General features: G+C 47.4%; 1 protein-coding gene across 1 annotated transcript; it reads left to right on the top strand.

Moving 5' to 3' along the window:
* The first annotated feature begins 1,325 nt into the window (after nt 1-1,325).
* Nucleotides 1,326-3,121, top strand: IER5 (immediate early response 5). The gene has a single exon (XM_027074417.2). It carries the CDS (start codon nt 1,558-1,560, stop codon nt 2,515-2,517), a length of 960 nt encoding a protein of 319 aa, XP_026930218.1. The 5' UTR covers nt 1,326-1,557; the 3' UTR covers nt 2,518-3,121.
* The last annotated feature ends 11,191 nt before the right edge of the window (nt 3,122-14,312 follow it).

The raw sequence follows: 14,312 nt of genomic DNA on the forward strand, positions 1-14,312 counted from the left end.
CCTAGAGCCTGTTTTGTATTCTGTATCTCCCTCTCTCTCTCTGTCCTTCCCTCGCTTGTGCTCTATCTCTTTCAAAATAATAAATATTAAAAAAAAATTTTAAGAAAATAATTATAGAATAAAGACAGTCTGTTTCTTGTTTTCTTTTTCCTTTGCTTATTTATTTCTTAAATTCCACTTATTAATGAAATCATATGGTATTTGTCTTTCTCTGACTGACTTACTTAGCATTATACTCTCTAGCTTCATGCATGTGGTTGCAAATGGCAAGATTTCATTCTTTTTTATGGGTGAATATTTTAAGTTATCTTCTGCATAATAGAACAGATGTGTATGTGATTTCTCCCTCTCAGAGGTGGAGAAACTAAAGCTCCCGAGGTTCTTTACCAGAATCATCAGGCAGGTCTGTGGAGCTTAGATCGACTAAATCAAACTGACTCTCCAGGAATCCAGGAACTGAACTCCAGTCCTGGACAATCCTGTGGTGATTCTGCCCTAAGGCCACATACTAAGGATTGGTAGATGGACTAAGTTGTTGACTTACCAGAAAAGTCTGGAACACTCTTCCCCTATATTTTTACCTTGACACAAAATAAAATTATGACATCATGATGGGAACACAAGACTTCTCTATTTGTATTTTTAGAACTTGCTAGATTCTTCCAAGGTGGACTAGTCAGTTCTTGTGTTGAAAAATCACTGTGGAGAACCTGTACCACCTTTCACTGTAACCTGTGACAAGTGTGTTTGTTTCATAGAGAACGAAGTGATAGATGACTGCTTTAGTAGAGAAACAATAACTTGGTATCTAGTCACAATTCCTTGATAAGCAGCTAAAAACTTAGTAACTTTTAGAACTCTCTTTCTCTTTCTTAGATTTAACAGATGCTAAGAGTGTTTGTGACTCCAGGGCGGCAAGGCACTCATCCAAAATCGGTATCTGCTAAATACCTTGTGGTAATACTATTTGTTACGGGGGCGGGGGGGGGGGGATACTCAGATGAAAGTTCCAGTGGTTTAGTTCCCTCTGGTTCTGGCAAGCCAGCGCACAAGCCAGAACCTTTAACTACAAACCACACTGTGGCTAAGCCTCCGCTCAGTGACCCGCAGGCGGAGAACAAGCCCCGACCCGTCCCGTCCGGCCACCGCCGCACGTCGTCGCCCCCTTTAAGAGACTGCTCCGCGGGACTAACGTTCGAATGGCCCTGGCGCCCCTCCTCGGCCTCCGATTGGCCGCGCGCGGCGCACGAGGGCGCGCCGCCCAGCCCCGGAACGGTTGGCGGCCCTTCGCGATTGGCGGGCGAGGGGCCTATATAAGGCGCCGGGAGTGCGGACCGCCTTCAGTTAGCGACCGGACCTGGGAGCGGGCTGTTTGTTGTGAGTAGGAGCGGGAGTCAGTGAGCGCGTCACGGGAGTCGTTTCTTTTCAGAGTCTTCAGGTGTCGAAGGTCCACCCCCGGACCGGACTTGTCGACGCCTCTCGTCCCCTCCCTGTTTCCGAACGTGAGCCGGGCTCTCTCCCGTCACCTCCGAGGCAGCCCTGCGAAAAGGAGGCAGGATGGAGTTCAAGCTGGAGGCTCATCGTATCGTCAGCATCTCCCTGGGCAAGATCTACAACTCGCGGGTCCAGCGCGGCGGCATCAAACTGCACAAGAACCTGCTGGTCTCGCTGGTACTGCGCAGCGCCCGCCAGGTCTACCTGAGTGACCCGTGCCCGGGCCTCTACTTGGCCGGTCCCGCGGGGAGCCCGGCGGCGCCGCCGCAGCAGCCCGGGGAGCCGGCGGCCGGGCCGCCCGCGGGCTGGGGGGAGCCGCCACCGCCGGCCGCTTGTGCCGCCTGGCCGGAGACCGAGCCGCAGCCGGAGCGCCCGGCCGACCCGGCCCCGCCGCGGGTGGGCGCCGCGGAGCCCGCGGCCCCGGTGACGGGCGCCGGGGACGCTCTTCGGGCCGGAGAGGTGGAGGAGGCGGAAGCTGCCTGGCGCCGCGTGGAGGGACCGCGCGAGGCGGCGGAGGGAGGAGCCGGGGTCTTCGCAGGAGCTGAGGGGCCCCGTGGGGCGCGCCGCCACTGCGGCTGCCCCCCAGGAGGGGAGGACAGGCCGGGGGCGCTGGGCGCTTGCCCCCGAGTTGACTGCCGCTGCGCGCCGCGGCCGGCCGAGGACGAGCCCCCGGCACCGCCCGCCGTCGGCCCCCGGAAGCGCGGCGCGGCGGGCGTGGGTGGCGGCCCCGCGGGCGGTCCGGCGCCCGGCTCCAGCCCGCTCAAGAAGCCCCGCCGGAACTCGGAGGAGCAGCCGGGCGGGGCGGAGGAGGAGGAGGAGATGGAGACCGGGAACGTGGCTAACCTCATTAGCATCTTCGGTTCCAGCTTCTCGGGACTCTTGCGGAAAAGCCCCGGGGGCGGCCGGGAGGAAGCCGAGGGAGAGGAGAGCGGTCCGGAAGCCGCCGAGCCCGGGCAGATCTGCTGCGATAAGCCGGTGCTGAGAGACATTAACCCTTGGAGCACAGCCATCGTGGCCTTCTGAGCCCCCGGGTCCCGTTCGGAAGGAGGTTGAGCGGCGGGTGGCCCCGACGTGGGGCTGCGAGGACGGCCCAGAGACCGCAGGGCGCTGGACGCGTTGCGGGGACCGTGGGTGCCGCCGGGCAGCACCGACTGCCCTCGGGCTCGGCGGCCTCCCCCCTGGAGGCTTGTCGGAAGAGGACGATCGTTAACTTTTGTGTAGTGTTCTGTGTATGTACGTCTGTCTTGTTGAATTCAGACCATTTTGTCCTTCTGGAATGCACCACCCCTTTCCCAGGGCTGAGGAGATCGGGGGCAGACGGGGACTTTCCTTTGCCGGCAGCCCCGAGAAGGAAGCGGCGGAGAGGGCCGGGCCTGGGGAGTTCCCCTTTCGTGCTCGGGGGAGGAAGGGACTTTACACACACCCCTCACATGAAAGCTAGCCCCGCACCAGGGCCGGGAGTGGCATTTCCTCACAGGATTTCCTAAGACTAGAGGGATTTAGTCTGGAGCAGAGACCTGTATCATTTCGCTCTCCCCACTTTTCTCTCTCTCTGAAGAAACTTCTGTACCCTGTGATTACTCTGGGAAAGGGAATCTGAGCGGCTCTTGTCTTCCCCACGGGGGGGGTGGGGGGGGAGAAAAAAGCTTGATGAACTTCACAGAAGAGTTCAAGCTTGGAAATATGGAGTTTATAGAGAATAGATATATTTTTAAAAGCTCTAGATCGGAACTACTACAAGTGCTTTTAAAAAGTGTTTAATGAAACAGAGTTTACAGACAGAAGCCCTAAGTGGAAAGACCTTATGGTTTTGTAGATACGGTGACTCCAGTCTTTGTTGTATAAAGGTTGGGGGAGCCGACAAGGTTTTTGTACAGTATTTTCTCCTTCGTTGTATTGATTTTGGTATAAAAATGTAACTTTACGTGTCTAACACGTATTAAATATTTTGAAGCAACTTAATTGCCTCCTTGTCTGTAATCATCTGTCTGGGTTGGGAGGGAAGAGGGAGAAGGGTGACTATGGTCCTTGCTGGAAAAGTGGTTCTTAATATCAGTCATGCACAGACTGGGGACATTGTTTTCTGACTTCACTAAGTATGGAGAGAGATGTTGAAGGTGTCTCCCCTAGATCAACGGAGGACTGCTATTAGGTACTGATACCAGTGGTTAGCCAGTTTCTTAACCTGTCACTACAACTGCCTTTTCTGAAGTCCGTTTAGCCCAGTTTGATTTTCTGCAGCTCAATCTGATAGTGTCTAATATTAATTAACTTTAGTGCCAACTTTTGAAGCCCTTCCCGTATGCAAATATGTTTTCACAAAAACTTCTTTTTAGTATCCTGTTAAACTATATAATATGGGTCACCTTTCAGCTTTGTTATTGAAAAAAAAAGACACATGAGGGCAGCTAATGAGACTGACCCGCCCAGTTGGTTGATCCTCCTCTGTATTCCAGTGGATGGAGTTTTCAGTGTTTTTTTTTTTTTTTCTCTTATTGTCTTATCTGTAGAAAGTGAAAGGAAATTGCTTGTGTCAAACTAGGTAAGGAAGGAGGGCTAGGCAAATTCAGCTTAGCAAAACTTCCTAATTTGCTCAGTGTTTGGGTCATGGTAAACACTTAGGTGATGACAGCTATGTCATCAGTTGGTTTTACAATAATTACTGCATTTTAAGAGAGCTTTTTGTCGGGCAAGTATTCGATATGTGAAAGGGATTCACTAGTTCAGAAGCAAATCAATTAGAACGCTATTTTAAAATATTGTTGCTAGTACTTTAAAAGCTGTTATTGGTCTATAACAGCTTATAAATGAGTAAGAGATGGAACAAATTGAGGAGAGATTAGACAAAGCTTTTAAGTAAAGGTTATGGCCTTTGAACAGAGGGAGCAAATGAATGGTGCTTTGGTATTCCTAAAGTCTTGATTATGTGAACTTCTGTTGTAGCTCAGTAGGCCAGTGCTTTGATTTTTTGCAACTCTATTAGTGATTCATTAAGCATAAGGAACTTTTGGCCTTCTGCTCCATCACCATAACAATATATTCATAGAATTAAACCTTGTCTAATCAGGGTCTTATTAAAATTGACATGTTTTTCTTTCAGAGATTAGCTATTTAAGTTCAGTTCTAGCCACAAGAGATCCATTGAGTGCTAACTGCTTAAACTGAATAAATGGTCCAGGGCCTTACTTTTGCAAACATTTCCTGTTGCTAGAAAGTAATTATGCTTGAACAGCTATCTCAGTGCATCTTTATTTTTGAAAGGGGGTAACATTTGATGTGTTTAAGAGAGTTGGTATGTTTTGGGTAAGATTGAAGTTCCTGTTGATTGTTTTCACATTTAAGAGAAAACATGGGACCATGTTTCTACTTAATTTAGAGAACGTAAGTGGATATATTTGATGGGGAGATCTAGCTTTGTAGGAAATCTGAAAAGATCATGATTGGTTTTGCAGAATTGTTGCAGAAGCTGTATAGTGTAATGGTTAAAGCTTGGGCTCTTGAGTGAGACTTCTGATTTTGTATTTTGGGTCTGCCACTTAATTAGGTGAGGAACTCTAGACAGATGACTTCATCTCTTTCTGCCTCAGTTTTTCCAAACGTGAAATTGAGATAATTGTATCAATCTCGTAGGGTTGTGAAAGTTAATGAGCTAATGCCTCAAAAGTTCTTAGAAAAGTGAGCATGCATAGCACTCAGTTTTTAGTTATTGTTAACTTAGAAGTGAATTTTGTGTGTAAATCAGATATATTACTGTCAAAGAATTGTGTATATTTGTAAGAAAGGCAAGTAAGGGGGAATCTATTTTAAACTTAGCCTATCTGAATGCTGGGTTTGTTTATTCTCTGGACACTTGGCAGTTACAAAGCTTAGTTGCATCAGCATGGTTTTGCTGTTCTGTATGTCTCACACCAACTCTGTGACTTTTCTGATTGTATCAAGCAACTCTATTTTCAGGGAAGAGTAAGCAGGAGTGAAAACACTCAAGGAGCAAAAGATCTTGTTGACATACAAACGCTTTCTGTGAGTAAAGAAAAAAAATAGCCCACAGAGTTATTTTTAGCCTGAATTGCTTGGGCATAGAATGTTTCTTAAGCCGTGTTAATTGATAGGTCTTGGAAAGGAGCCTTCCCAGTGGCAGGATAAGGTTATCACACACAACTAAATCAGATTCACTGTGACTACAAATGAAGCCAATAGTTTTTAATACCTAACCACTTGTTGACCACTCTGGGAGGGACCTCTTCTTTTGATTAAAGAAACCTTAGCTGTGGTCTAGGGGAAAATTTTTTTTTTTTACTGTCCCATGAAAACTAGTTGTTTAAAAAGTGCTTTTTGATGAGTACTTCAAGATCACATTAATAGTGAATAAAGGTGATAAGTTTTAGTACAACACTTCTTAACCAGGTTACTTTAAACCTGTCTTCCCTCTCAGAAACTGTTGATTGTATTTGGGGAAAGGAACTTAAGATGGAAAGCTTGAACTGCACAGTGACTAGATTTCCCCTAAGGCACCTGGTAGAGTAATAATAACCTTTCTATCCCTATCATTTATCACTGATTGGATTTGGGGATGAGAAGTGGGAGGGAATGGACTATTTAGCAACATTGGTAAACATCTTCTCAGACTACAGACATAGTAAATACTGGGAATGGAATTAATGATGACAAAACTGCTCTTTTTTATCACTGAATTAGTCTGAATCTCTTACCTCAACTTGCTAGGCAGGTAACTCCCCTTAGAGCCTGTGAGGTGGAGTCAAAAGGCTAATACTGCGATACAGAGTTCGATGGACATTTATTTCCTTGTGCTTTTTTTTTTTAAGTAGAGTTAGTTCAGTTCACTGAATAACCAAAGAAATTCTGATCTCTTGCCCTAAATATTCTTGTCCTGTTTGTGAATTTTTTATTCTTCTAAGCTCGCTTTAATCCCAGCAGTTACTGAAAGAAGAAGAGAATGAAAAGAAACAGCGATCCAACCCTCCCGTGACTATGAAAGAAGCCATTACTATTAGGTGCCGAACTCCAGTGGCAGTGAGGTCTGCTTCCCAGGATTCCTGGCACTCTTTCCAGTAATGAGCAGTTTGTTTCTCAGCCTTTGAACCATTATTCACATTTAAAATTCTACTCAGCGGAAAGCCTTGGGAGGAAAAATCTAGTAGAAGTAGAACTGATGTTAGGAATCATGGTAATCTTAGCGCATGTCCTTGGAGTTTTTCAGTAACAGATCTTGAGGGTATAATAGAGAAGAGAGTGTGTGAGAGCAGAACGTGTAAAAGGATACACACATCTAGTAGAATGCCTCCTTCCTGATCCAAACACGGTTTTTCCCCATGCCTGCCACCACCCCTTCCCCCGGCAGGAATGAGGGTTTTAAAAATAAAACCCTTCTCTAGCTCTCTCTCAGAGAACATAGCCCAAAGCATCTTTGCTGGACTATATCCTGGGGTTTATCTCAGACCTTTGGAATCTCACAAGCAGGGAGGGAGAAGCCTCCTGGGACTGCATTCCTACATGTGCCTCTCCCTCTCCCCTACTCTCCTGATCCGCAGTCCCCCCCCCCCCCCCCAACTGGATACTGCCCACTTACACGGGCAGGTGAGACATTGTCAGCTATGAGCTTTTGAAAGTTGCAGGAAGAAGGGCTGATGCCTGTCACTACCACCAAGCATCTTCCACCGGTAAATCTCTTAAGGGTCTAGCATACAGTAGGCCTGTGACATTTCTTGATAAATCTTTTTTATATAATAAAGTTTTCTGGGACCTGGTCACAAGAGGCCCCCATGCCTATGTGATAAGCCACATCGCTAACTTACACAATGAAGGTAAGACTCAGCTTCCCCCTTTCTACCCATTTAGCACCAAGGCAGGCCTGGTCGCCCTCTGCTTTCTCCCTCTGACCTGGGCCCCTGCCAGGCTGCCCCAGCTCATCATTGCACTAGATGCCAAGGCAAGGCTCCTTTCAGCTTTTCTAGAACTCGGGGATTTGCCAAACACCATGTGTTCCCACCTGCTTGTTCTAACTATTCAATGTCTCAAGTCTTGGGGCAGGACAGCTGCTGGAAGCTTGCTTTCTCTGAGGTAAAAGAAAACTACTCTGTTCTCCCTGCTCAAAGCACTGAGGTTTTCTCTGAGGGGCAGAATTTTCTTTGGCTACTCCTCATACTTGATCCCTTTCCTGGATCCCGTTCGAGTTTTTCTTCAGGCTGATCCACATCTGCGTGGCTGTTTCTTTCTAGCCAGTCACAGTGTCACCTTGCCCTTTGTGGCCTAGATACCTCCTTCAGTGCTGTAGTTATGTCTTTCCTATCTGTCTGTCTGGGTGCTAGTCTTCCGTCCCTCTACCCTCTCCTGAGGATGCTCACATTCATTGTTTACCTGTGGGGAAGAGTCTGAGTGCTCAGGGAAGAGCTGTGATTGGGAGTGCTACCTCCTGCAAGATGGAGCAGAGTTGGATTTCTCGACCTTGAACCCTGCAGAATCTGGAGACTCTACGCCCTGGAGATCAAGCCACAGCTGTAGTAGTGGGTCGTTCAATCCTGGTGCCTCGCCAGACGCCCAATTCCATCATAATAGCAGGGGGTGGGTATGGGAGTATCCATCTAGAAACCCGAGCAGCTGCCGAAAAACAGCCTGGCTTTTGGCCAGATGGAGGGAAGGAGAGGCAAAGCCAGGGGAGCCCAAACTTGGGCTACACAGCATTTCCGCTCCCCCTTTCCTGGAACTGCAAGTGCCGCGTTTTAGAACAGATAACGAATCACAGAGCTGCTCTGATGAAGAAATCCAAAAGTGCCTCTTTGCCTTGTCTCTCCCCACGTCCCCCCTTTAGGCTTTGACTGATTAATATAAATTTTTTACAGTAAGTTACTGGAAATGGGAGTAGAGGAATAGTCAAAACCCGCTGGAATCCTGCAACTGAGGTGACCAGTAGGAAGTGAGCTAGACGGTGTGAAGAGATACTGCGTGGGTGGAGGTGGGGGGCCGTCATTGGGAGGAATTGCCATGGAGTCAAGTTCTCCTGCTCAGAAGGTCTGCTGTGGGTCAAGTGAATCCAGGGCAGGAGCACCGCACCCACTTTTTTCTCCCCAGCTTTTCTCGAGCTGCACCCATTTTCTTCAGACAATCTCCAAGTTCTATTTTTGGTTTGGAAAAGGGTGAAAGTGCCTTGGCATCTGCATTTATCATCTTGTTCTCTCTCTGTGTGACCTACTTTAGAGACTAGAGTTGCTTTTCTTTTTATGGCTATGGGAGAAATCCCTGAAAGCAAAAATTCAGTTTCAGAAGCTGAACTTAAGGTTCACGGGATACTATGTTGAGGTTGTTATTACTCTATGATTTCTGTGGTTTTCTCCCCCACCACCCCACTTCCTCTTTAAAATATCTTTTTAAAAGGCACTCCTTCCCTGCACTGCTAAGAGCAGTTGTAAAGATGTGGTGTGGGGGTGATTTTGGCATGTGAGCTGGCCCAGCTGTCAACTTCCCAAACTTTAAGTCACCTCAGCATCAGGCATCTGGCCTCCTAACATGGAGCTTGCAGCTCCTTAAGGCTCCTGAACTTGCCTATGAGACAAGGAGACACAGAGGGGAGAGTCTCCTACTTATCAGTCAGGAAAGAGTAGATGAGGTCCAGAAAGTGAGTAGGTTCTCTCGAACAGTCAAGTGAGGACCCAAGCAGAGGCAGTGTTAGAATTCACCCTGGACCAGTCCTTGGGACCCCTCTGAGCCAGGAACTTAGGGACCAGAATCTGAAATGTGGCTTACTACATTACTGGGAGAATCATTCACTTTTCTTGGTTTCTATTTATAGTCCAAAAAAAAAAAAAAATTATCCACTTGCCTCACAATTGTTATTTAAAGGGGCGCCTGGGTGGCGCAGTCGGTTAAGCGTCCGACTTCAGCCAGGTCACGATCTCGCGGTCCGTGAGTTCGAGCCCCGCGTCGGGCTCTGGGCTGATGGCTCAGAGCCTGGAGCCTGTTTCCGATTCTGTGTCTCCCTCTCTCTCTGCCCCTCCCCCGTTCATGCTCTGTCTCTCTCTGTCCCAAAAATAAATAAAAAACGTTGAAAAAAAATTTTTAAAAATAAAGATAAATCAGTGTTTGTAAAGCATAGCTAGAAGATAACAACTCAGCCCTAGGTCCTATCAATTAAGTATTTACTGGAACACCCAGAAGGAAATCATCAATGGGGAACACAGAGATGCAAACAATAGCGTCCTGGTTCTCAAGTTGGATTTCATTCCAGATGAGTTACAAAAACAACACAGACACCGCCCTCCCCTGCCCCCCCCCCCCCAAAACCTGACAGTATGAAGTGTGATCTAGCCCCTTGCTTCTCAAAGTATGGTCCATGGACCAGCAACATGGGTATCATCTGGGAGTTTACCAGAAATGTGGATCTCAGGCCCTACCCCAGACTACTAAATCTGCATTTTCACAAGGTTCTGAGGTGATTTGTACATTAAAGTTTAAAAAGCAGGTATTTCCACTGATCTCAGGGTCAAGTGTAAACTTCTCAGCTTGAGATCACTCAAGGCCTAGCTCCCCCACGCTATTCCTTCCTTCATGATGCCTTAGGGTACTGCCTGCAGGCATGTGTGTGTGTGTGTGTGTGTGTGTGTGTGTGTGTGTGTGTTGCTTTTCATATGCTGCTCTCCAGGGCATAGCAAAGTTTAGAGATGGTCCTTAAACCTGAGAGCATAAAGAAACTCTCCAAGCAAGAGAGAAGGGCAGTAGCTAAGGATGTAATAAAGGGGAAGCCTGGAGGTAAGGGCTGGAGTAGGAAGAGGACATTGGTAGCAGGGACAGTGTGTGGCAAAGGTGGGAGTAGAGCCAAGGAAGATGGGCAACAGAACAGTCAAGGAGAGCAAGAACAAAGAAAAAGGTCACCAAACTGAGGATAGTTACTGGCGAATTTTGAGAAAGTTTCTGGTAGAAGACAGGAGGAAAAAATCCAATTATAAAGTGTGGAGGGAAGGATGTGGAGGCTCCAGCTTCCTCCAAGAAATCTGGCATAAAAGGCAAAAGAGAACGAGAAGGATAGCTAGAGAGGATGTTAGGTCAATTGAAAGGGCCTGTACATTTCTTAAGACAGAACCAACCAGAGACAACTGAACTGAGGTGAATGGGGTTTGAATATATAAACTGCTAAGTATGCATCTCTTATCAGAAGGAAGAAACACTTTCTTTTTCTTCTCCTGTCAAATAAAAGGAGACTGGAGACACTAATAAATCACTCCAGGGACCTTGTTAGTATCAGCAGCCTGCATTGTCTTCCTCATTCCCAGCCCGCAAAGACTTGCAGCTTAAACTCTTGCATACCAGTTGTCAAGGTGACAAACTGAGAGAGGATCCTGGAGGGTAAAGGATCACTCTCCCAAACCCTAGTGCTGCCAGCTACTCATCTAAAGATCTACGTTTCTGATGCTTCATCCTCTTTACATATCAGGAGTCCAAAACATCAGAACATGCGGGCATGTGCTATGAGGAAAGCAGAATCTGGGGTTCTTGTCAGCAGAAACACACACACACACACACACACACACACACACACACACACCCTTGTAGTCTGTTCTCATTTGGAAAGCCAGTTATGAATGAGTGTGGTTTTCCTGGGTAAGAAATTTTCTCTTCCTTCCCTCCCAAACAAAGTCTGACCTCATCTGTCATTTTCAGTATTATGGAGGATTAGTCTGAGGCTGAGAACGGGTTGAGACTTGCCCAACAAAGAGGCTCCGGATACTGAGAGAAGAAGGAGGGAAGCCGAGCAGTTTTGGGTCTCTTCAGGCAATGATGAGAATAGGAGTGGGAGAGGAGAGGGGTGGACGCATGGGGAAGGCAAGAGAGACAGATGTCTGTGGTGATTTCAAAAGAAACACAAGACTAAAATAAACGCAGAGTCAGAAAACAGGAAGAATGTGAGAAGGAGGAGAAGGTAATGGACTGAGAAGTGCAGTGTGTTTGGTAAAACATAGCCCTGTCCAGATGGAGAAACAGCATTATCCCCCAGCAAAGTCTTCTGGAACGGGGGTGGGGAAGAATGCAAAAGAATTAATAGCTCTACTTGGTAGTGGCATCGTTTTATGCTAAAGCGAAAATAGTCACAAAGCAACATCATGGTTGGACCTTCACCCCAATTTTCTGAAAGGTTAAGATGAGGCCCTAACTTGTTAGTCTTTGTCTGCCTAGACCACCCAGAGATAAAATTCAACCCAGAGCTCAAAATTTCTTCAGTCCGGTTGCTTTCTGTCCTAATTAGCTGAAGCTATTTCTTTCTTTCTTTTTTTTTTTTTTAATGTTTATTTATTTTTGAGAGAGACAGAGACAGAATGCGAGTGGGTTAGGGGCAGAGAGAGAGGGAGACACAGAAGCCGAAGCTTCAGGCTCCAGGCTCCGAGCCGTCAGCACAGAGCCCGACTCGGGGCTTGAACTCACGAGCCGTGAGATCATGACCCGAGCCAAAGTCAGACGCTCAACCGGCTGAGCCACCCAGGTGCGCCTGAAGCTATTTCTAAAAACAAACGGATCATCTTCTCTCACAGATTCCCTGGTGGCCCTTTCCCCACTGCTACCTGCATCCAGAGCCTTCTCCTGACTTCTCTGTGCTTCTCAAGTTCCCTCGGACACCAGGGCTGCAGACCTTAGACTCATCTCCCTCTTTTGCCAACACATTTAAACACTTGCTAACGCTTCTAGCATTACTTCCTGTAAAGCTCATTTCCATTCCTGCTCCTCACTGTCACCTTCTTTATTCTTTACATCAAGCCCTTATTACTTCGGTCTATTCTCCCCTATCCTTCAACAACCTCCCCCCACCCACCAACCTGGTAACTAAGAGACTACTCATCTTACAATATGGTTTTGGCGATGTTCTCAGTCTCTGAATCAAAAGCCTCTAATGACTTTCCACATTCTCTATGAACTCCTCTGTCTGCCATTCAGCTTTTCATTCAGCCATCAGTTATTGTCTGCTCTGCACCTGGCACTGGGTACAAAGTTGAGTTACGGAATTTGATGTCTAGGGGAAAGAGCAATGGAAGACTCATTACAATTTGGCTTAATACTATGGTGATGCAGGAATATTGATGAGGGATGCTTAACCCAGACAGTGTCAAGGAAGGAGTCCTGGGAAGAGGAAGTTATTTCTGTGCCGAGTCCCAAAAGACAAACTGGGAGTTAGCCAAATGGAAAGTAAGAGAAAAAAACAGTTCAGGCAGATGGAGCTGCATGTGCAACGGCCCTGAGGCCAAAGAGCTGGTAGAATCTGGATATTGCAAATGCTTTATTCTGGTTGGAACATGGGTATAGAGTGGGATGTCGTGCCAAGGATTAGGAGAGGTCAGATTACAAAAGGCTAGGCATGCCACAGGAGGGGTTTGGTTTCATCTGGAAAGATGTGGGAGAGTCAAGAGAGTCCCACCAGGGGTGGGACCCACTCAGATTTACATGTAGATCCATCATTGGCTATAGTGTGGAGCCAGGACTGGGAGTGGAAGAAGAGGAAGGATGAGGCAGGCTGAGGGGGGGGGGCCACATAGAGGGCTCCTCAGTCATCCAGGTGAGAAATCCCTGGGGCTAACAGCCACAGTGGCAATTCTCCAAATGTACATCTATTGTACATTGCCTCATATTGCTATTTATGTACATGTTTTTTAGTTGCATGAAATTCCTTACCTCCCCAGATTGTAAGTTCTTTGCAGATAAGTGCTAGACCTTAATCTTATATTATGTAGAGGCCTTTCGGTGAGGATTTACACTGATATCAGTTGAACCAGAGAATGTTAAAAAAAAAAGAAAAGAAAGAAAGAGGGGTTGGTGGGGACTAGCCTAGAGGCAGCAGGTAGGAGGGAGCTCACAGCCAAAAGAGAGAAAGGAATGTGAGGCTTCTTTTGCTCTGACCCCACACTTCCTGCAGCCCAGCTGGGTTCCCACTCCAGTTTCTAAGAAGCAAATTCTGAATCACCTCTGTCTTCCTAAATTCTCTTCCCCCAAAGGATTCAAAGGCTTTAAGGGGTGTTGGAGTGGGGAGGGTAGAAATGCCATCTGATTCTTTCCCCTTCTCACAACATAGATGAAATGCAGTGATGTTGACAATGGCCAAGCTGGGAAGAATGTAGCCAGAATAGAGCCTTCTGTCTCTCAGCCCTGGAATCTCGCTTCCAGTGAGGGCGGAATCTCACTTGGAAAGTAGGCAGAGGGCGGTGAAATTAGTCTTGAGAAGCTGGGTGGGAGCAGGGCTTGAACGAAGGCAGCCATCCTCACAGGCAGTGAGTAGAATCACATCATTTCAGCCACTTCTCTGGTTACTGGCTGTCCTATAGGTAATTGGTTGTTTACTCACTCCCAGTTCTCAGAGGCTGTCGGACTCCCGCTGCTCTGGGAGCTGTGGGCTTCCCGACCCCCCTTTACCCTCACCTTCTCCACCACGTTGAACCCACTGGGAAGGAACAAAGACCAGAGTTCAAGTTCTAATGAGGTCTCCAGTGAGGTAGAGGTGATAGTCTTCATTTGGTCCCAGGCAGACAGAGGTATTGAAATCCCAGAACCAGCCCTTAAATTGGCTGTTGGCCTGGTGCTCAGAACCTGTACCCCAGGGAGGGGGGCAGGCCTGGTTACCTGCTTTCTGGGAGAGGGGCTTGAAGTGCAAGTAGTTCTGCTGGGCTCGTTTCTTCCCCAACCGACAGTCCCTCCCCCAGGGAGGGCATTTGAGTGCTATGATTTAATAAATCCCCCAAATCTGAGTGGACTAAAGACATGACAAACACAAATATGCAACTTGTGCTCAGGAAGAAAACAGCAGAAGAGAAGTGAATCCTTGTATCTGA

The sequence above is a fragment of the Acinonyx jubatus genome, chromosome E4 (assembly GCF_027475565.1).
Source record: "Acinonyx jubatus isolate Ajub_Pintada_27869175 chromosome E4, VMU_Ajub_asm_v1.0, whole genome shotgun sequence".
NCBI classification, from domain to species: Eukaryota; Metazoa; Chordata; class Mammalia; order Carnivora; family Felidae; genus Acinonyx; species Acinonyx jubatus.

Excerpts from the sequence above, each read along its gene's own strand:
- IER5 (XM_027074417.2), top strand. The coding sequence starts at position 1,558 with ATGGAGTTCAAGCTGGAGGCTCATCGTATCGTCAGCATCTCCCTGGGC.